Source organism: Carettochelys insculpta, chromosome 3 (assembly GCF_033958435.1).
Source record: "Carettochelys insculpta isolate YL-2023 chromosome 3, ASM3395843v1, whole genome shotgun sequence".
Classification (NCBI taxonomy): Eukaryota; Metazoa; Chordata; order Testudines; family Carettochelyidae; genus Carettochelys; species Carettochelys insculpta.
The window spans coordinates 144,815,024-144,837,759 of record NC_134139.1 but is presented as its reverse complement, the minus strand read 5'-3'; the positions used below and the strand labels follow the sequence as shown (position 1 = coordinate 144,837,759).

Here is a 22,736-nt window from a genome sequence, read left to right as displayed (position 1 = left end):
GATTAAAATAGGTTGTACTGTGTTGTAGCAACATGCTAGATTTATTCCTGTTCATGTCCCCAGGTCTTTGTTCATCATGCTGGACAGTCTTAACAGCCTAGATGGTTCTACCTGGTCAGTGGGACAAGCATGGTTAAACCAAGTACTCCAAAGACATGACATTGCAAGGGTTCTTGAACCTTTGCTTTTGCTGCTACTTCATCCAAAAACGCAGCGGGTTTCTGTGCAACGAGTTCAAGCTGAGCGCTACTGGAACAAGTCTCCTTGTTACCCGGAAGAAGAAACTGAAAAGCAATTTATGCAAAAATTTAGCTGTGGTGATGGTAAATAAAATTTAACATGCTCCTAAATTCCATATTAATTAATATTATATTTATTTAAGTATATATAATATTGATGTATTTTTATCCATATAGCATGAAACAGATGTCAGAAGAAATGCTGTATGTGATTTGTATATTAAATAATTTCCAGAATTGCCAACATTTAGGACCCTGGTAATGATAATATTCTTGCCCACCCCTCACCCAAAAAAAAAAAAAAAAAGTCTCGGTGAAAAATTTTCTGTTGGCTGAACTCAGCAGCATGCCAAATATTTGAAGTACAGTTAAGAGAACTGTCCCCTTGTACATGTCACAGTTTCAGGGTTAATTGCACCTTTCAGCTCTATCCTTTCTACCACCCTCGGGAGTTTTCAGGCTTCCTAGCAGCAACCTCCATCAGCAGAGACTTCTGTGTCTCTCCCTAAAGACCAGGGGTTTAGATTGTGCTGTTAATGAGTCACTCCTATCCACTTTAGGAGTGGTTGAAACTGTCCTATTCTTCACTGAATTGATGGGGGAAGCTCTGGTTTGTACAGTTAGTAAATGAACATTTCAGTTGCTTTACTCTATTTCGGGATGAAAAAGTGTGAAATATAATAATTGTATTCAAATGTAAATATTTATGATTTCTGTTTATATCTCAAGTTCAAAATAAATCTAAAGAAAAATAGTCATATGCTGTAACTATTTTTTGTGATTTCTTTTTTAAGCATTTTCTCATATGCCTGTAAATCAAGAACAACTCATTACGCTTAAGGAAAACAATGAAAAACAACTGATCATGGATGAAATGGAGAATTTCAGCCTCACAGTCAACCCTTTGAGTGACAGACTTTCTTTGTTAAGTACTAGTAGTGAGACTATTCCATTGGTTGTTTCTGATTTTGACCTTCCTGACCATCAGATAGAAATACTGCAGAGTTCTGACTCTGGCTGTTCACAGTCATCTGCTGGAGACAACCTGAGCTATGAAGTGGAGGCAGAAAGCCTGAGTGCTCAGAATAGTTCTCAGATATTGAGAGAAGATTCACCTGATGAAATTGTGCAACAGCTGGTTATTGACTTGATATGCATGGTAGTAAGTGGTCTTGGAGAGGAGACTGAAACAGCTAAACATGATCTGCATACCAATGATGCTTCATCTAAATTCAGTACTTTAGATCACTCAGAGGAAATTCCTAAAGGTGACGATCATAATGTTCAAAGGAGCCAGAATATTTTGTCTGGTAATGACAGTTCTCAGTTATCATCATCATCTTCAACTGAGATTGGACTAGAAAGACTAACTGATGAAATATCCAGAAACAACTTGTCACCTTGTATTGGAGTAAGTCCTCAAACCCCCATTTCAACAGATGCAAAATCTGGACAAAGAAGTTACAGTAGTATTCAGTTTAGCCTCAAAGGAAAACTACCAGAAAAAATGTCAGAAAAAGAAACTATTGTTAAAGAGGCTGGTAAGCAACCAGGAGCAAAGCCCAAAGTAAAAATAGCCAGAAAGAAAGATGAAGACAAGAAAAAAGCACAAACAGAAAAGCTTAAACAAGCCAATATTTTCTTTAGTGATGGTCTTGATTTAGAGAATTGGTACAGTTGTGGAGAAGGAGAAATTTCAGAAATAGAGAGCGATGTGGGATCTCCAGGAATACGAAAATCTCCCAGTTTTAACATTCATCCATTATATCAACATGTGTTGCTTTATCTCCAGTTATATGACTCCTCAAGAACATTATATGCTTTTTCTGCAATCAAAGCAATCTTGAAAACAAATCCTTCTGCTTTTGTAAATGCTATCTCTACTACTAGTGTAAACAATGTATACACTCCTCAGCTGTCCTTGCTTCAAAATCTTTTAGCCAGGCATAGAATCTCTGTTATGGGCAAAGACTTCTATAGTCACATCCCAGTGGACTCTAACCATAACTTTAGGAGTTCGATGTACATAGAAATTCTTATCTCTCTGTGTTTGTACTATATGCGGAGCCACTATCCAACTCATGTAAAGGTAACCTCACAAGATCTAATAGGGAACCGTAATATGCAGATGATGAGCATTGAAATTTTGACACTTCTCTTTGCTGAACTGGCAAAAGTAATAGAAAGTTCTGCAAAGGGCTTTCCTAGCTTTATTTCAGACATGTTATCCAAATGCAAAGTTCAGAAAGTGATCCTGCACTGTTTGCTATCTTCAATTTTTAGTGCACAAAAGTGGTACAGTGAGAAGGTAGCTGGTAAAAACATAGTTGTTATTGAAGAAGGTTTCTCTGAAGACAGCCTTATCAACTTTTCTGAGGATGAATTTGACAGTGGCAGTACTCTGCAATCACAGCTCTTAAAAGTACTTCAGCGGCTAATTGTCTTAGAACATAGAGTAATGACTGTGCCTGAGGAGAATGAAGCAGGCTTTGAATTTGTCGTAACTGACTTGGAGCACATCAACCCACAACAGCCAATGACTTCTCTGCAGTATTTACACTCCCAACCAATAACTTCTCAAGGCATGTTTCTCTGTGCAGTAATAAGAGCTTTACACCAACACTGTGCCTGTAAAATGCACCCCCAGTGGATTGGCCTAATCATTTCTACTCTGCCTTACATGGGAAAAGTTCTACAAAGAGTTGTAGTTTCTGTGACCCTCCAGCTTTGTAGGAATTTGGATAATTTAATTCAGCAGTATAAATATGAAACAGGATTATCTGATAGCAGGTATGTATATACTTTTTTCTTTTTGTAAATTTGATCAAATATTTAAAAGTTTTTATGTAATGGTGCAGAGCAGATTCACAGCAAAGTCAATTTTACATTTTAGGCCACTTTGGATGGCGTCAATTACTCCACCAGATATGATTCTTACTCTATTAGAAGGCATCACGACAATAATTCATTACTGCCTACTTGATCCATCTACACAATATCATCAGGTAAATCTAGTCAAACATCTGAGAGGCTTCTTATGTCACAGTTGTTAGAATGTATGATCTACATTCAGAATGCTTGTAATGTTGCATATGCTCTTTGCTCTGAATTTGAGGGTGTTGTGGGGAAAATAGTCAATATATTTAAATCATAATGAACAAATTTGGGTTAATAATTATGATTCAAAGAATTCTTATAAGAGAAAATAATATTCATTGATAATGTATTATATGCCTCCTTAAATACATAGACCATCAACTTTTCCACTTGTTGCATGCATTCTCCAAAGATTCAGTTGTCACAAAGCCTTATTCTTGGAATCTATGCTCCTGCACAAGATTTGGGGGTGGGAATTCATCTGCCTCAGAATTCTAAAGTGTCGACCCTAGCAGCCAAACTCAAATGTGGAACTTTCCATTGGTACCATACCTGATTGTCCCTGAATAGGGTTGAGTTCTCTGTGCCTAACTAACTCCGTATCTACCCTCTTTAGAAAAGCAACTTTCTTTCCGAATGTCCATTTAGTGCCTCTTGTTGCAAGCTTGGAGCTTTGTATATTAGCAGCTTGTCTTTTGGCTCCGACAATATTTATTAACTGTTTCTGGAGGTATAGACTATATGTTGGGCATTTTGCCCGAACCTAATGCACTGCTTTTTCTTGATGACTGTTTAGCTTTATATAAATATATATTTTCTATCTCTTTCCCCAACCCTTTTCAGTAGTCACCATTAAAATGTTTGTCTATCTTTGCAAATAGATAATGCTGGGTTGTTTTTTTTTAAATGCCTCTAGCTTTTGGTTAACGTAGACCAGAAATACTTGTTTGAAGCACGCAGTGGAATCCTATCCATCCTTCATATGATCATGTCATCTGTAACTTTGCTGTGGAGCATACTGCACCAGGCAGATTCTTCAGAGAAAACAACTGCTGCAGCAGCTGCAGCAGTCACCGCTATTAATCTTGGATCAACAAAGGTCAGAACAGCAGGAGTAACGTGGTTTAAGTTTTGCATGATTTCCTTTCTCAAACTAAGACTTCATCTACACTGAAAAGCTTAAAACTATGACAGGACTTTCAACTGAAAGTGTGGCCACAATGCAAGCACTAGGAGAGCAATGCGCTGTGTAAACCGTCTTGACAAGGGGAGTAGCTAATATCACTGAGAGTGCTGCTTCCAGCTCTGCAGCCTGGCTTACGCTGGTTCTTTGCAGCACTGCAACTTCACATGCTTGTTTATGCCCCGAGCCAGAAACAACAAGTCCTGTGACACCATATAGACTAAAGCAACGAAGGGTCCTGTGTCACCTTATAGACTAACAGAAAGGTATGTGCATAAGCTTTCGTGGGCAAAGACCCACTTCATCGGATGCAGGTGGTGGAAATTTGCAGAGGCAGGTATAAATAGGCAGGCCAGAGCAAGGCCGGAGATAAGGAGGTTAACTCGGTCAGGGAGGGTGAGGCCTACTACTGGCAGTTGATCTGGAGGTGTGAACACCAAGAGAGGAGAAACTGCTTTTGTATTTAGCTAGCCATTCACAGTCTTTGTTTAATCCTGAGCTCAGTGTGTCAAATTTGCAGATGAAATGCAGCTCAGCAGTTTCTCTTTGGAGTCTGGTTTTAAAATTTTTTTGCTGTAGGATAGCTACTTTTAAATCTGTTACTGTGTGTCCTGGGAGATTGAAGTGCTCTCCTACAGGCTTTTGTACATTGCCATATCGGATATCAGAAATGTGTTTTTTATAAACAAATTCAGGTTATCTGATATGATACATGGATTTTAGCGTGCTTTCTAAATAGTAATCGTGTTACTTTATGTATTACACATCCATTCATCCTAATATGTCCAATATTATTTCTTTATGTATGTATAAAAAGGACACCACAGATTTTCACAATGTATTCATTGAAACTAATGTATCTAATTTGGTGTATTTTTTTCTATAAATACCTGCTTCCAGATCACACATGTGTTGGCAAAAAGACTCTCTGAACTCAGTCTCTTCTTGGGCTATAGCTAGATTTCCAAGAACTGTCGGCAAAAGATACGCATATTGCTCAACTCATTTGCATATTTCCTGCTAACAGTTCTGTTGGGAGAGGGTTTCCAGACGTTTGGCCTGTCCACAGGGGGCCAATGTCAGGAAAACCCCCTCTCCCGAGGCATCCCTTCTTCTTTGTGGAACAAGGAAGACAGGGGTGGTGGCAGAAAGCTCCTGACTTGTCAGACTTCTTTCGGGAGACCTCCAGGCTTCCTACAGAAGCCTGTACTTCATCCCGTTCAAGCTAAATCCTTTGGCTGCTACTGTTATGGCCACTTCGAAGACAAACATAGAGTTAATGTGGTTGGACAAGAAGCTATTGTAAAGAACTTTGATTTGTTTAATGCTTGAGTAGAGCTTTTGGCAGCAGTTATCTCAGAAGGGCCATGGCTAAGTCCTGGAATGCCTCTGAGCTTGCCTGTGGTATTTGCAAGAAGAGAATTACTGCTGGAATATTTCAGAATAGGAAAGGAATCATTCTCAGAAATATTGCAGTGTAGTGTGCCAATGAGTTACAGTGTAATGTTTAAATCCTTGTTTCAATGTGTACACATTCTGTGTCTGTGTTTCAGAATTTGAGGCAGCAGATTCTTGAATTGTTGGGCCCAATATCAATGAATCATGGTGTTCACTTTATGGCTGCTGTTGCATTTGTATGGAATGAAAGAAGACAAAACAGAAGCACTTCCAGAACAAAGGTATCTGACATGGCTACTTGAATAAATTGTAGTTAGATGTCGTGGATTTCCACTACTTACCTTTAGAACATATTTTAAAAAAATCAAGCTAAGATTTGTGATGTCAAATGAAACATTATGCAAATCATTTTCATATGTTTATGCATTTGTTTGTATTGGCAAACATATTCATTTGTATTCATTCATTTATACACAGTCATTTTAGCATAGAATTGTTAATATTTTAGAACAGTATTAAGAAAGAACTATTGTAAGTGACTAATATTTAAAATAGAGACTTCAGAGGAAAGTTATAGTCAATGCATATTTGGTAAACTGTACAAATTCTTCCAGGCATCATTCCTACGAGTTGTTTGTTTTTTTGTTTTTTTGGGTTTTTTTTTTTTTTTTCATAGTCTTAGCTTTGCATGCATTGTTCTTTACTTGGGAAAATTATTCTCATCAACTTCTTTGACACTGAACAACACTAAGTATTAAGTGTAAAAGAAATCTATAGGACATATTGGTCTTTTCCAGGTTATTCCTGTAGCCAGTGACGAACAGCTTCTACTGGTAGAGCTAGTTCGTGCTATCAGTGTTATGAGAACAGAAACTGTAATACAAACAGTAAAAGAAGTTTTAAAGCAGCCTCCATCAATAGTCAAGGACAAGGTAGGAAAAACAGAGTTGTTGCTGGTTCATCTGATGACTTTTTAGAGATGATAAATTATAGATACTCAAATTGTCCTGAAAAATATGCTACCAATCCACTGTATATTGATAATAGCTGTCCCTTTACCAAAATCTTTTCTGGTAATATCTTCTTACTCTTATTTGGCTTGTCTACACTAGTCCCCTTCTTCGAAGGGGGCATGGTAATTAGCCTGAGCGAGGAGCAGCAATGAGGTGCTGCAAAGGCGCAATAAGGTGCTGCAATGCCTATGCAGCACCTCATTAGGCTAATTCTCAACACGGGAATTTTGAAGTTAACAACTTCACAGCTCTAGCAATCCGTATAGCTGTGGGCACTTTGAAGTACCAGCATGACTTTGAAGTGCACTTACTCCCAAAACTTTTTAGGAATAAGTGAAAGCTCAGTAACAACACAGAACACAGAGCTAGGACTGGTGGCTGTAAACAAACTTTATGGGACATAAGAAACTTGGCCACACCCATGATAGGTGGTCATCCAGCTTACTAAAATCATGCCCAATTGTGGATGTTGCCAGATGAGAGAGTTCCAAATTAGCAAGGTTTGTCCTGTCGAATGACAACATTTGAAGGCTGAAACCCATATAAATCAGTGTGTTTTGTATTTCAAAAATAAGCCTGTTAAGATTAACAAAGCAGCTGCGTCATATGTACAGTATAATATACCAATTTAAAGTCATTCTTTTGGATACCTATGTAGGAAGAATAATCAGGTGTGACTCTATTTTTTTTATTGATGTTCATATATCTTTAGGGATGGGATGCCCCCAGAATTCACATTCCTTTCTCCTTTGTTCCTGCTTCTGAAAGGCCTGGTAATCCATAGTGAATATCTGTCCAGTAGATCTCTAGCCCCTCACCCTAAACTCTGTTGGTGGTGTTCTGTGATTCAACCAGGGTGAAGGGGAGAGAGGAGAGCACTTTAGAGTCATGTTAGGTTTTACAGGACTAAAATTTTAGCTGCCCAGGTATGGCACTCAGATACCCCTCTGAGTGCCTTGCATTTTAATTTGATGTCAAACTACACTTGTTTAAACCTGGTAGTTGGTTCAATACCCACTGTTTTTGTTGAGAATACAGAAAATACAGAAGTCAGTTTGCTTCTGGTGACACTGATTTCTTGTCTTTCTAGAAGCATCTATCATTGGAAGTCTGCATGTTACAGTTTTTCTATGCTTATATTCAAAGGTAAGACAATGAGGCTGTAGATTCTTTATTGTTTTCGTTTTTTTCCCTTGTATCATCAATCAGTAGATAACGAAAAGAAAATCTGGACGTTTTAATTCCTTTGCAGAAAGCTGCCCCCTTTTGATTTGTTAGAACAAATAGAAAGTTCACATGAGGAGAAAACAGTCTTATCCATTTGTAATATATTATGTATATACACTTAGAAGTTAAGCATTACAAAGCTGAATCTAGGCACACAGATACCTAGTAGAATCCAAAGTCCTGAATTAGGTGCCTAAGCTGTCTAGACAATTTATGAAGAGAAGTAGGCCCCTAAGAGTAGGATGCACAAGAGCCAGCAAGATGAGGGGGAGCTGCCTAAGCTAGCCATTAGAAGATACTGAGGACAGAGGTGGAGCCGATGCTCTAGTCCTCAAAAGGAATTTGGCACGTAATGAGAGACACCTCCCTGGGGATTTATGTCAATGAACCCTTCCCTAGAGTTAGACACTTACGTCAGGTCAATCCTGTGTTGCAGAAAATGGGAGGGGGACGAATAGAGGAGATTTCCCCCCCACCCACTTTTTATATTCAATAGCTTAGTGGCAAGAGCACTCACCAGGACATGGGGTTCTGGGTTCAAATTTCCTTTCTGCCTGTTGTGGCATAGGAACTTGAACCTAGATATCACACCTCCCAGTGAGTGCCCTTCTCATTGAGTTGTAGGCAGTGTTCCCTCGCATTTTTTCCATCCATCGGTGGACTAAATTTTGATACATACACCAAAATGTGCAGATGTGCGCCACCAGTAGAAACACATGCTACCCACAGTGGGTGACTCTGGATGCTCTACTAATCAGCTGGGCAGCACCTGAATGTCTCCTGGGTGGTTGCCCAAGTGCTCAGCTTACAAGGAACACTGGTAGTTGGGTATTCTCTCAATCTCTCCCATTGGAGCTGTGCCACTTTGTGTAGATAAATGTTCATTGGACTTGAGAGAGCATGGCTGTGACCACATTAGCCCCTCTATAAGGCACTTCCATAAATATGCAGTGTCCCATTAGCATAATGGTGGCTGCGTGCGCTTCAAGACTGCCAATTTCAAAATGCACACCACCCGTGTAGCCGGGGGACTTTTGCAACAACCCCCCCTGATTTCGAAAGCCCCTTCTTTTCAAAGCCAGATGGGAAGAAAGGGCTTTTGAAATCAGTGGGCCGTTTTGAAAGGCCCCCGGCTACATGGGCAGCGTGCATTTCAAAACCAGCAGTTTCGAAGTGCAAGTGGCCACCATTTTGCTAAAGAGGTGATGATGTAGATTCATGGCAGTGCTTCATTAGCATATTCTGAAGTGCCACATTACTGTAGCCCCTCCTTGGTGGCCACAGCCCATGTGATTACTCTATAGCACAGTGGTAAGGGCGCTCACTTGAAGACCTAGATTCCAGTCCATGTTTTAATGAATATCTTTTTATACAAAGTGGAACAGTTTCACCGGAGAGATTGAGACCTTCCCAACAATACCTGTATCCCTGTGATTAGGGCACTCCTCTTGGAGGTTGGAGACCAGTGTTCAGACAGAATGGGGATTTGATCCTGGGTGTGTGCTCTAACCACTGGGGTGTTGGGTCTAAGCACACCATTATTACCTCCTTGTTTTGAATCAGTCATGATGTGGTAGCCATGCTCTGAAAATACCTACTAGATTGGTAGGCGAAAGTGGCTCTTGCTGAGGGTCAGGCATGATCTGAGTATCAAGAGTGAGGAAGCTTTGTGCATGCCCACCAACAGAAACCTAGGTGGAATTTAGGCATCGATGAGGTAAGGGGAAAGCAGAGTGGGGGTTTTAAAGATCCAAATTTTTGAGTTAGGCTCCTGAAGTTGCAGTTGCAGTTATGCATTTAAATCCTTTTATGGATTTAACGGGTTTGTGTTTTGTTTATGTTTTAGATGAAAAGGGAATCTCCTCGCCAGAGTGGGTATCTTTTGAACAAAATGTTCTTCCCCTGCCTCTAGAGTGTGCATATTACTACCATAACACCTACATTTGCTATGATTCTGTGAACCCAGTGGGAGAGATAGGAGCCAAGTTTTGGTCTCCTGTATGAACAGTGCTTTTGTTTGGCACTAAATTTGGCACTGTCAGACAAGAGAGATAGCAGACTAGAAAATTAGAAATATCTGTGACACTTGAAATGATTTTATCACTTTAACTCTGTCATCTTTCAGGATTCCAGTATCCAGCTTAGTAGACAGCTGGGCAACACTATTGCTTCTTCTAAAGGACTCTGTACAGCTCAGTCTTCCAGCACCAGGGCAGTTTCTCATACTTGGGTGAGCAATTATACTTACTATTTCTACCAAAATTGTGATCCCACATATGTAAAATGATATGAAAAGCAAGTGTTTAAAGTCTTTATTTAATTAGAGTTTTGAATGAGCAAAAAAACCTTCTTTCCCAGAGACCTTCTTGACAATGATTTATCTTGAATGCAGCATCTTTCTTGAAAGAATGTTAATCCCATACAAATGTTGATTCTTATATTGCTCTGACCCTTTCTTGGGAGAACACTTTTGGTATGAGTGTACTACAATCTCTATTGTCATTTAGCTTCCCTCAGTGTCACTGAAAACTTTGTGTTAATGATGAATATTTGTAATACTAGTTTATGAGATCTACACACACAGTTTTTATAGAACACTAGAGAGCCATTAGATGAAAATGACTGTCACTTTTAACCATGGTCAATTTAAGGGAGAGACCTACATATGTCAAACTCCAGATCTCATTATTAATGCCATATTCTACCAATACCCTCTAAATAGTAGTTTTATACTTCTAAATTTACTCAGTAAGTCACTCTTATAACTATTTATTTTGTATATTATATTTTCCTCTAATATGAAATATGATTAATTACCACCCTATGAACGGTTTGCTGAACTTCAGAAATAAAATGCTGAATATGGTCATTTATCTTAAGGACTGAGCAACAATCTATGTAAATTGTAGTAATACTATAGTTAAGCATTAAACAAATAGTCACAAATTAATTTGCCAAAACATCTCCATGAAGATATTTTGGATATATATCTGCTTGAAAATTGTTAGTTATTCAAACTGTCTGTTACGATCAAAATAAATTTCAGATATTTGAAAATGAGTCTTTTGAAATTTTAGCAAAGTAAAGGGAGGTAGCTGAAGTTTCAATACGTGTGTGCTGTGCCTCTGACTTTATCGTGATATTCCACCTGTTATTCTAAAATAATGCTATGATTTATTTTAAGACTATTATCCATTCATTTAATATATTTTCTTTTTAGCGTTCTAAATGAGTTTATTATGAAAAACCCAAGTCTAGAAAACAAGAAAGATCAAAGAGATCTTCAGGTAAAAAATGGTATCATATAAATGTAGTGTTCAAAACATTCTGCAATAAATGCTTAACTGCAGGCATCCCAGCATATCTGGTTTTTCTTGTACATTTTTTGAAAAAAAAGTATTTTAAAGCAACTGATCTTTTCATAATGACATTTTTATTTCCTTTGGCAATTTTTTCTATTTCTTATAATTGTTATATTTTTCATGATACTTAACTTAGAATTTACTTGCTGTAGTCTCTATTTGTTCTGTTCTGATTATTAACATTTCTTTCTTCCATCATATATCTGTGCTCTTAGTGTTACCTAGTTTTCTTGCTTTTATATCATAGTTCTTATTTACCCAACATTTATCACCTCTATTGCTGTCGTCTGAGCTTTCTGAGCTTCATTCCGTGTTCTAAAAAAAGTTGTAATCCAACACTGAATTCAATACTCAAAATAAAGCCACATAGCACTAAAAAGAGAAGATGAATTACCTTGATGCTTGTACTTGAGCAACTCCTGTTAATATAACTTGGATTAGTACGTTATGTAGCCATGTTGTAGTTTGGACTAATGTTCCATTTGTGGTGCTCTCCTATAAACTCCAGACATTTCTCTGTGGCACTGCCACAAATGAGCGTTCACCTATTCTATGGGCAAAATATGGAAGTGGATATGCATGTGCTTTCTGAGGCTGTGTCTACACATGCCCCTCTCCTTCGGAAGGGGTATGTTAATGAGGCACTTTGGAACAGGTTAATGAGGGACTTATATGCATATTCAACACCTAATTAGCATAAAGACAGCTAGTCGCGCTTCAAAAATGCTGCTTTTGAAACGCAGATTGGCTGTATAGATTCAGGTGCTTCGAAATAATCCCCACACTTTGAAATTCCCTTATTCACAATTCATTTTGGTAATAAGGGAATTTCGAAGTGTGGCACTTATTTCAAAGCACCCGTGTCTATACAGCTAGCCTGCGTTTTGAAAGCAGCACTTTCAAAGCGTGACTGACTGCCATTATGCTAATGAGGCACTGAATATGCATATCAACACCTCCTTAACCTGTTCCAAAGTGCCTCATTAACATACCCCTTCCAAAAGGGATGGAAATGTGTAGACACTGCCTTGAATCTAAAATATATCTCAAGTGATTTCTTTCATGAGCTTGAACACTTGACTACATTTTTGGTGTCTCCTGTAATTCCAAACCTTGCTTAACTCCTGATCAGAATGCCTAAGACCTTGGCTGTAAAGATGCATGTACTGTGACACCCATGCTTTTTACATCTGAAATCACTTTCCTGAAGCAACTTGCAAATTTCTTTCCATTCTCTTTAGAGCACCCCTTCAGGAAGTTGAAGGCTGCTATTAAATCACCCCTCAGTCTTCTCTTCTGTAAACGTAATAAGCCCAAATTCCTCAGCCTCTCCTCATAGGTCATGTTCTCCAGCCCCTTAATCATTTTTGTTGCCCTCTGCTGAACCTGCTTCAGCACATCCACATCCTTTGTATACCAGTGAGCCCAAAACTGGACGAAATATTCCAGGTGTGGCCTCACCAGTGCTGAACAGAGGGGAACAACCACTTCTCTAGATCTGCTCACGGTGCTCCTCCTAATGCACCCTAATATGCCATTAGCCTTCTTGGTTACAAGGGCACACTGTTTACTCATATCCAGCCTTTCATCCACCACAACCCCTAGGTCCCTTTCCACTGTACTGCTGCTTAGCCAGTCAGTCCCCCACCTATAACAATGCTTGGGATTATTCTGTCCCAAGTGCAGGACTCTATACTTCTTGTTGTTGAACCACATCAGATTTCTTTTGGCCCAATCCTCCAATTTATCCAGGTTGCTCTGGATCCTATCTCTACCCTCCAACATATCTACCTCTCCCTCTAGCTTAGTGTCGTGTGCAAACTTGCTGAGAGTGCAATCCAGTCCCTCATGTGGGTCATTAATAAAGATGTTAAACAACACTGGCCCCGGAACCGAGCCTTGGGGCACTCTGCTTGAAACCAACCACCATCCAGATATTGAGCCATTGACCACTAACTTTGGACAAAACAACACTTTTGCTAGCAACATTCTGCCTCAAAGCTTTGAAGCATAATGCTGTGCTGACAAGTGCTGTCGACAAAGAGCTGTGTGGTTGCTCTGGGGAGCCTTCTCTCAACAGGCAGGGCATTCACAACAATGAGCAGTCCTGTCTGTTGTGCTTCCAGGTGCCTATTTTGTTGAGAGAACAGCCGGGCAGTCCAGCTACCTTGTCAACAGAGCTGAGTGGTCTCCTGATTGGCTTTTGTGTGTGGCTGCACTCTGTGAACAGAAGTTTTGTCTGGAAGACTCTCCCAACAGGAACTTCTGTTGACAGATCGCCATAGTGTAACCATAGCCTTTTGTAACAGTAAACATTAGATAGTAGGTAGTCCAGCAGAGGTCATGTGGCCTGTTTATGATAGGTGATATTGTTGGAGAAAGTAGCCCAAGATTATGAAACAATTTTTCATATTATCCATCGAAACCTTGATTTATCAACAGAAACATAGAAGTGCTTCAGATTAAAGGGGAAAAAAAGAGTTTAACATCCAAAAAATTTCCAGCTGTTGAGTAAACTTTGTTTGCTTTTAAATAAAGATGTTAAAACTGCTGGTGCAATCACACCCATACAGCCTTCCACTTTCTACTCATAGAAAAAAGCCACTGAGCATATAATTGTTTCATGTACTGATTTCAGACCAGACCGCTAAATCATCAGAATTATTTTGCGTTCATGCCTACCCTTGGAAGTGTTTTTACTACCTTTCAGTTTCACACCATCTACCAGTTTGATTAATCAGTTGGCTAAGACCTGTTCATTTCATCCGCCAAGGAGTAATCATCAGTGCTGGTGTTGAATAGCTGTGAATTGAGAACAGACCCCTATTGTATCTCGTTCTCTGACACCTCTTCCCCAGACACTGAACTACTGAGTAGCTCTGTAGACAGCTTATCTCAAGAGAGCAAATTTACGTGAGGTTCTTTACACATTTGCTTCTTGCTTCTCATCAGGATATAACTCACAAAATAGTGGATGCCATAGGTGCAATTGCTGGTTCTTCCTTGGAACAGACTACTTGGCTAAGACGAAACTTAGAGGTCAAACCTTCCCCCAAGATAATGGTTGATGGTAACAACTTGGAATCAGATGTTGAAGGTAGTTATTTACTGTTGTTCAAAAATAAAATATTTAATTATTTTATTGATTCCCTTTATGTTGTTAAAAAGTAATAGAATTTATAATATTAGATCTGTCCTATACGAGTTTCAGTGTTGTGTGGGTACTAAGTTATACTTAACCTAGTGACAGAGAGGTAGCCATGTTAGTCTATATACTGTCAAAACAAAAAAGCAGTCACGTAGCACTTTAAAGACTAACAAAATAATATATTAGGTGATGAGCTTTTGTAGGACAGACCCACTTCTTCTGACAGCTCTTCTGATTTGCCATCCTTGATAACAATTTTTCTGATTTGTCAACCTTGATGATAATTTTTGGATCTCTGTGCTTTATATATTGAGTCTGTTCTGTTAAGGCTATGATCTGAAGAAGGGGGTCTGTCCCAGGAAAGCTCATCAACTAATAAATTATTTTGTTAAATATTATTTTGTTTAAAGTGCTACATGACTGTTTTTTTGTTTTTATACTTAACCTTATGTACACAGGGAAAAAATCTCTGTCTTGGAATATGTTTACATTGAAATTTATTTTTGTAGATATTGGTTTATTTTCCAAAATTAATGATCTCTCACTGTCACTTTTTCTTTTAGATATGTTGTATCCACCTCTGGAGACCTCAAATATAACTCCTTCAGTTTATAGTGTCCATGCATTAACTTTACTTTCTGAGGTAAATGTTTTTTCTATTATACTACATGCTGATTTCTTATAGGAGAGAGGGACATAGTGAGATTAGAAACATGCACATAAACATGCACCTGAGATTCATTTTAGAAGATTACTACTTAAATATCTATGTGAAAAATAATTGAAATTTTATATGCATAATGAGAACAAGAAACAGAGAAAAGAAATATATAGAGACCTAAGAGTGGGCAGCAAATCCATAAGTGATTTTGCCATTTGTTTGTTGTTGCTAAGAACTGGCAATGTGCTCTGTGCTGTACAGTTATCCTTTGTGTGATGGTGATCTCCAAGAGTCTCAATCACTCTCAGTGAACTGAGAACAAAAAATAACCATGTGGTTAGAGAGCTATTGAATTCAGAATAGTGTCTACTGACAGATGTCTGTTGGGCAAAATGATCCTCATCTGTCAAGGGGTTTTTGTCACGTGACCGTATCTCTGTGTCAGATATTTGTTTGTGTGGTTTTGTTAATTTGCTGCATTAGTTTGTGGTGGTTGGTATATTTTATTTGCACTTGGAGTGCAAAAAGGAATATTTGACAGTAACTGTTGAAGTCAATGGACACAGGTTTCTGCTGTGTGCTAGGGTGTTAATCTTTGTAATCCCCTGACACATCATACGTGTGCAGTGACTTGTATCAGTGTTTGCTGGAAGAAGTTGAGTGAGGAATTTGGGGTGTTTGGGAATTTTTGTTTGCTATGGCAGTGTTTATTTTATATACACATGGTGTGCATGAATTTATGTGCTGGTAATTGTGGTCTAATGCTTATATTTTGTTGGTTTTTGGGCTATGATGTAGTGTGTTTCTTCTGAGAGTTCCAAAATTTTTATTTTTAAATATCTAATGGATCTTTATACTTTGGTCTTTTTAATTTTGTATGTTAGCTCATTTTATAGCTTTTATATTACATTGGAATAAGTTAATATCCTTATATGAATTTGAATATGTTAATAATACATATATAGTTGCCACTCCCCTTAGCAGTCAGAACAGAAGTGTCACAGATTAAATGGGCATGGAGATTTAGCCAAGAAATGGCTCTTTATTGGTAGGAGTCTAGGAAAGTCTACAGCACCGTCATCTGTGAAATGGATGGATTAAACTGCATCTTAAGCACTATATTCACTTTATTAAAGAGAACCTACACATTTTTAGAAGAGAAAGATTTTATAATTTATTTTATTGTCTATTTTTGAAAGTTTCATTATTTTTAAGGGTTGGAAAAATATAATACTGAAGAATATTATGCAGAAAAGTAACTATAAATACAATGCTCTTTTGGGAGCTATAAGAAAGAAGTTTAAAAAAGTCATACCAAGCGCTCCTCCCCTACAACCACCTTAAATTTTTCAATTTCTCGCTTTTTATGTCTCATAGGTTTTGGCTCATCTTTTGGATATGGTTTTTTACAGTGATGAGAAAGAGAGAGTTATTCCTTTGCTTGTAAATATTATGCACTATGTTGTGCCGTACCTCCGCAATCACAGGTATCATTACAATTTATATACCTTAGACCTGAGGTCTCCTGGAGTTTGTTGGATGTTCTGTATGTAAGATGAATAATGCTGACTATTCCATGGCACCACAAAGACAGGCAAACAAGGGAATAAATGTGATTGACTGACTGATATTAAGCTGTAAACAAGAGTTTAGATTTCACAAGGCCTCGTGCACTAAATCTCAGAGCCAATCAAGTATTAACTCCCATACTTTTCAAATAAGTTAACAGAGAGGTGGCAAAAGGTCACTTCGGGTAGAGTCTCGGATAGAATCTAGGTTTCTAATGTGCCAGAATCATATCTGTTCGGTCACCTTTTTTTTTTAGACCTAAGCTGTGTGTACACTAGCAAGCTCTTTCGAAAGAGTTTTCGAAAGAAGTGGACTCTTTTGAAAGATCCCATGGAGCGTCTACCCACAAAAAGTATTCTTCTGAAAGTAAATTGAAAGAACGTGGCAGTCTTTTCAAAAGCTCTCTTGCACTCCCGTGTTAGGAAGAACTCCTTCTTTAGAAAGAAAACTTATGTAGATGTCCACAGGGCCCTTCTTTCAAAAGAGCAGTCCTTGTGGCACCTAATTTTTTGATCCCTGGCCCATTCTTTTGAAAGAGCAGGGGCTGTGTGGACACTCTCTTTCAAAAGAGCAGATCACTCTTTTGATCCGCTTGTATGTGGACACACTTTTCCAAAAGAGGTTCTTTTGGAAAAGGTCTCTGGAAGGGCATCTTTCGGAAGATCTCTGTCGTGTAGACATTGCCCTAATGTGCCAGGTAGGAAAGCTAAAGCACATACAGTACATCTCTAACTACTTTCTCATCAAAACAAAAAAGAAGTCATGCAGCATTTTAAAGACAAACAAAACAATTTATTAGGTGATGAGCTTTGGTGGGGCAGACCCACTTCTTCAGATCTGGAAAGAGTTCATTTTCTGTGACTATCATGTCGGAGACTGGGATAAGAATGCAAGATTGTTGATATCAGGTATTCTGCTGCTGTTTGAATTAGTTGTATAGCTGTTTGCTGAAGTGTTAGATTCCTTTTAGTGGAAGATCCACACAGTGGATAACACTCTTCTGCAGCACATATAAAAAGTGATTTTAATATGATGATCTAAATCTATTGTTTTCACAGGATTCTGGATATGTATTCGTAGCCTTTTGAAAGCAGTGGTTTAAATTATTACATGCTGAGTTGCTTTTTATTTCTAGTGCTCACAATGCACCCAGTTATCGAGCCTGTGTTCAGTTATTGAGCAGTCTTAGTGGGTATCAGTATACAAGAAGAGCATGGAAAAAGGAAGCTTTTGACCTTTTCATGGACTCCAGCTTCTTCCAAATGGATGCTTCTTGCGTTAACCAGTAAGCGCGTTTCTTTTTTGTATCTGTTATTGTAAGTATTGTAAGTATTTTTATCTGTTATTGTAAGCATAATAGTGTATTCAATTACACATTAAAAATGCTGTGCAATGTAAGCCAGATATTGTCCACAAACTTGTGCGTGGATTATGAAATTCACATACTCAAATCTTATTTGTGTGCACAAATTGAGAGCAGACAACTTTTGTCTATGTAAACATATCATATACATGAATAAGAGAATATTAAAATTGCACATGCAGTCAGCTTCTATGGACAATTTGAAATTTGCTATAGAAAATTTGGCCCTGTATGTATTTTTAAATTTAGTTAAAAGACAGATTTTTTTTTCAAATAAAATACCAATGTCTTGCTTTTTTAATTGTACACAATCATCCTCTTTCCTTTTAGTTGGAGAGCAATTATGGATAATTTGATGACACATGACAAAACTACGTTTAGAGATTTGATGAGTGAGTCCTAACTCTTGCTCTCTATAATAATACTTCCTGCTTGTATGTTGTTTCATGTTTCAAAGCAGTCTGTTTGTCACAACTCATTACATCTATTTCTCCAGGAAAGACATTTTAAAACAATCTAAAATAAGTGTATCTTGGAAAATTTTTATTTAGGTTTTTGAAAATTCCAGTAAACAGATATTTGTAAGAAATGTTTGAATCAGCTAGTGATTTAATTTGACTTTCTTTTTAAACTTGTGGAACTTAGGAGCAAAGGGAGCACATACACCTGTGCCATACCAAGGCACCACTTCTGTAAAATGAATGGAGGTGTCCCTCCTTGTGCCAGCAGTGAATTTTTCCCTTTATGTGAAAAAGTTTGTCAAGCAAATACTTTGTCCAGTCTCAAAATGTCATTAAGCATTTTCTGACTCAGGGGTGGGCATAATTTTCAATGGGGGAGGGCACTCCAAGAATTTGGAAAGTAGTCAGGGGCTGCACTTTCTATGATATTAATGGAGGGGTGTGGATTCTGGGTGGGAGTTTGTGTTCAGGAGAGGGATCTGACATGGGCATGGCTTCACAAAGAGCGGATGGTGCAGGGCATGAGTTTGGGTACAAGAGGATGTTGTCACCTGGGATGCAGGGATTTGAGGTATGGGAGGAGGTGCCAGGTGAAGGTTTATCATAGGTGGCTCCTGGATGGTGGCCCAGTGGCACCCAGAAGTAGGCTCCATGGCTACCACAGCACAAAGCAGCTGGCTGTTGGGAGCCTGATTCTGTCCAGTACATCCGTTGCAGGGAGGGGAGCAAGCACTACTCCTGCAGTCCCCATTGGCCGTAAACTGGCCAGTGGAGGTGTGTAGATGGTTCTGGGGTAGAGGCAATGCTTGAAGACACCTGCCCACACACACTCAAAGGGGCATGCTGCACATGGATACACTGTCCCAGGAGCCAGCAGCTTTGAGCAGCGTGTGCAGCTGTGGTAGTCAGGAAGCATGCTTGGAATCCTGCTGGGCCGAGGCAGACTGGATGCAAATGTTTGGTGAGCCACATTTTGCCCACCCCTTCTGTAACTTGAGGAAAAAGATGATTGTAGAATCTTGCAGACTGACAATTTCTGATTAACAGTGTATTTAAAGATACAGAACCAAATTCGCCTTTTAGTAATAGTACTACCAGTAGGTTTGTCCAGTATAATAAAAGCAGAATTTGGTCCAAATTATATTTAGCATAAAGGAATGTCTCTCTTTACCAGTTTACTTCCAATATAAGTTTCTAAAACATGCTTATTTTAATTGAATGTTTTGGTGCAAATTCCTCTTGAAAACTTTCTTCTTAACTTCTGGTTTCATTCATGTGATAAAATAAATTTTGCCTTTCTTTTACTCTTAAAAGAATGTCTCAAGACAGCAATTTTTCTCTCTCAGCACGAGTGGCTGTGGCTCAGAGCAGTTCACTCAATCTGTTTGCTAATCGGGAAGTAGAGCTGGAACAGCGAGCTATGCTCCTGAAGAGGCTGGCCTTTGCCATTTTTAGCAGTGAAGTGGACCAGTACCAGAAATATCTTCCAGATATACAAGGTCAGGAGGAATTTTTACTAGAAGTTCTTATTTTAAATAAGTGATTGTTACTGAAGAAAGCGATGTTGTGGGCTTTGGCATGCATTAGCCACTGTCATCAAATTTCATTTTTAGCATTTCCGATAGTAACAGGTTTTGGAATCTATGGACCTGATCCTGTTTCTACTGAAATTGTTGGAAAAATTTCAGCTACTTTCAATGGAAGTAGGGTTAGATTGCAAATGACATTCACACATATAGGCCTGTTTACTGCCAGTTAACTTTCTGCTGCATCATGTCACTCATCATTTGATCAGTATCCCTGGACATCTTGTAAGCTGGTTACAAACCTTACATGGTTTATAGGCAGACATGACCACACTGTACATTCAAATAAGTGCATGTAGGCTTAAATGAAAATACTATATGTTCTAGAAAGTCATGTGGTAGTTTATTCTGCTCTTCTGATAGTCTGACCAGTAATTAACATTGGAGGTTTTTATCACTTCCTGTTGACTCTTTCATGGGAGTTTGAGAGGAGGCTAGTCTTCCCTCTCGGATATCATGCAGATTGTTAGGACAGCTTTCTTCTAGGCATGATGTCTTTGTATGTTACCATGATAGACTATGGTTATTCCTCCAGTTGGGTTGCTCTGTGTTCTTCCTTGTCCATTTGATTCATTATTTGTATTTTGAAGCTCCTTTCCAGTCAGTCAGCAACTGCTCTGCATCTGGCCTGTTCATGATACATCTGTTTTTTAAAATCCGGAATTGTGTGTGGATGTTATGGACCTTTGCTGCTTGAGAAGCTATCTTTACTCATTGGATACTGCAGTGTATGTGATGAGCTTGGAACTAACAGTAATCAGGTTTTTAAAAGGCGCCTGAGGATAGAATATTCTCATTGTAATACACAGTATAGGAATACTGCCATATTTAAGTGAGTTACATTAGCACTTACAATATATCTTTATAATGTGCTGTCCTTCTGTTTGGAAAGGTTCAAATTCTCCTGTAGACAAACGTTGTAAAGTGGCAGAAGGTTAATGTAGGTACAAATAGGATTGTTTTATTCGTTTTGTGGAAACGTAAATATTTGGCTCATATAATTTATTCTGAGCATTGAGAAAAGGAATATAGTTATATTAATATAAACATATTTAGCACTAACAAGAATAAACTGACTGGAAAACTAAAAAGGTAACAAGAATTACTGTGAACTGAGGAATCCTTGTTGGCTTTGTGTTTCAGAAAGGCTGGTAGAAAGTCTCCGTTTGCCTCAAGTGCCCACCCTCCACTCTCAAGTGTTCCTGTTTTTCAGAGTATTGCTTTTAAGAATGTCTCCACAGCATCTTACCTCACTTTGGCCTACTATGATAACTGAATTGGTGAGTTGTAGTTAGCATTCATGCTTTGGGAAACTGATTTTGCATAGGTAACTTAGTATCTGAAGATCTGTTTGAGTTGCCCCAGCAAAATAAATTGTAAATATTTAATTTCTCTAATCTGGCATTGTCTCATGTGACAACATCCATAATCCAGTGACATATTAGTCAGTTGGATCTCCACTTATCATGGGTGTGGCTAAGTTTCCCATGGTCTCATAACATTTATTTACAGCCATCTGTCCTGGCTCTCAGTGTTTTGTGCTGTTGTTTAGCTCTAACTTACCCTTAAATGTCTTCTAAGAGCCCAGTATGCAGTGGAAGTGTTGCTAATGCTGCTAGTCAATGCTGACCTCCTGTGGTCTGGCAAGTTCTCTTGTCTGGAAATGGTCAGGCTTCAAGGGTGCTGGACTAGAGAGGTTCAACCTATAGTTAAATTATGTACATTTAAATGTACATTGATCACAATTTAAACTGAATGCTGACTTATTTGCAGTTTTGATAACATCTGTTTGCACAAATCAAATAATAAGTCTGTATGGTTTGTGCGATCTGTTAAGCCAGACAGAAAATATTTTTTCTAGAACATGTCCGGTCTCTGTTCCTTCCCTGCTCCGACTTGCATCAATGTTCATTTCCTCTTTGTTTCTATTTACCAGTTCACCTCTTGCTAAAGTATGTTATCTTTCCCTGCCAACATGCCCGCTCCCTCAGTATTTTCATTTGTTTTTTCCTGGTTGATGATTTACCAGTTATTTGGTTCCTTCTCAAGCTGATGACATCAGGTAGCAGGATCTGAAAGACTTTATTTTTGCTAATCAGTGGTGATTCACAGCACAATATGGCTATATTTTTGTAACCATAAACTTGTACAGCCAGAGCTTTGGCTCTGCTCTGTCACGTTTTGTTACTCCACTAGCACAAATGGGACAGAGTGCTTCCTTTAAATGACCATCTGCAGATTTCTCCTGTGAGGGATGTTTCAGGAGTAAAAGTGATTGATGGGCAGAGCACCTTGTGATCCACTGATTCTTGGTCAGCAGAGTGGCTTCATGGAGTGTCATTGCAAATTGCTTTAAATTAGAGCAGTAGTGAGGCGTTCAGTTAATTTCTGAATTTGGTCGTCGGCTATTCTGAACCCTGAGGAAAGATAGCATAATGCACTTCTGTATCTTCTTGTTCCATAAAATAAATGCTGGTAGATTAACTAGAAAAAGGCACTCATTTTATGAGAATATAATTTTACAATAAATATGTTCAAAATAATTTTGGAGGATAGGAACAATCTAAATATTAAGTACAGGCTGGATCTCCCTGGTCCAGCAATCTGGGGCCTGACTGGTCCCAAATGAGGGAGTCTGCTGGAACAGGA

At 38.5% G+C, this 22,736-nt stretch overlaps 1 protein-coding gene across 6 annotated transcripts in view; it reads left to right on the top strand.

Annotated features, from left to right (window-relative positions):
- Positions 1–22,736, top strand: part of DOP1A (DOP1 leucine zipper like protein A) — a 118,740-nt gene that overhangs the window by 75,843 nt on the left and 20,161 nt on the right. For 4 of the 6 annotated variants that reach the window (XM_074990960.1, XM_074990959.1, XM_074990957.1 and 1 more), the window contains exons 20-35: positions 64–323; positions 1,034–3,029; positions 3,133–3,244; positions 4,033–4,215; positions 5,853–5,978; positions 6,495–6,629; positions 7,801–7,856; positions 10,063–10,167; positions 11,158–11,224; positions 14,252–14,396; positions 15,011–15,090; positions 16,486–16,595; positions 17,813–17,962; positions 18,371–18,432; positions 19,848–20,000; positions 21,231–21,367. In XM_074990960.1, coding sequence (XP_074847061.1) covers positions 64–323; positions 1,034–3,029; positions 3,133–3,244; positions 4,033–4,215; positions 5,853–5,978; positions 6,495–6,629; positions 7,801–7,856; positions 10,063–10,167; positions 11,158–11,224; positions 14,252–14,396; positions 15,011–15,090; positions 16,486–16,595; positions 17,813–17,962; positions 18,371–18,432; positions 19,848–20,000; positions 21,231–21,367 — 3,877 coding nt within the window. Of the gene's footprint in view, positions 1–63; positions 324–1,033; positions 3,030–3,132; positions 3,245–4,032; positions 4,216–5,852; positions 5,979–6,494; positions 6,630–7,800; positions 7,857–10,062; positions 10,168–11,157; positions 11,225–14,251; positions 14,397–15,010; positions 15,091–16,485; positions 16,596–17,812; positions 17,963–18,370; positions 18,433–19,815; positions 20,001–21,230; positions 21,368–22,736 lie in introns of those variants that run through there. The other 2 variants (XR_012645089.1, XM_074990958.1) reach the window with 2 other exon arrangements.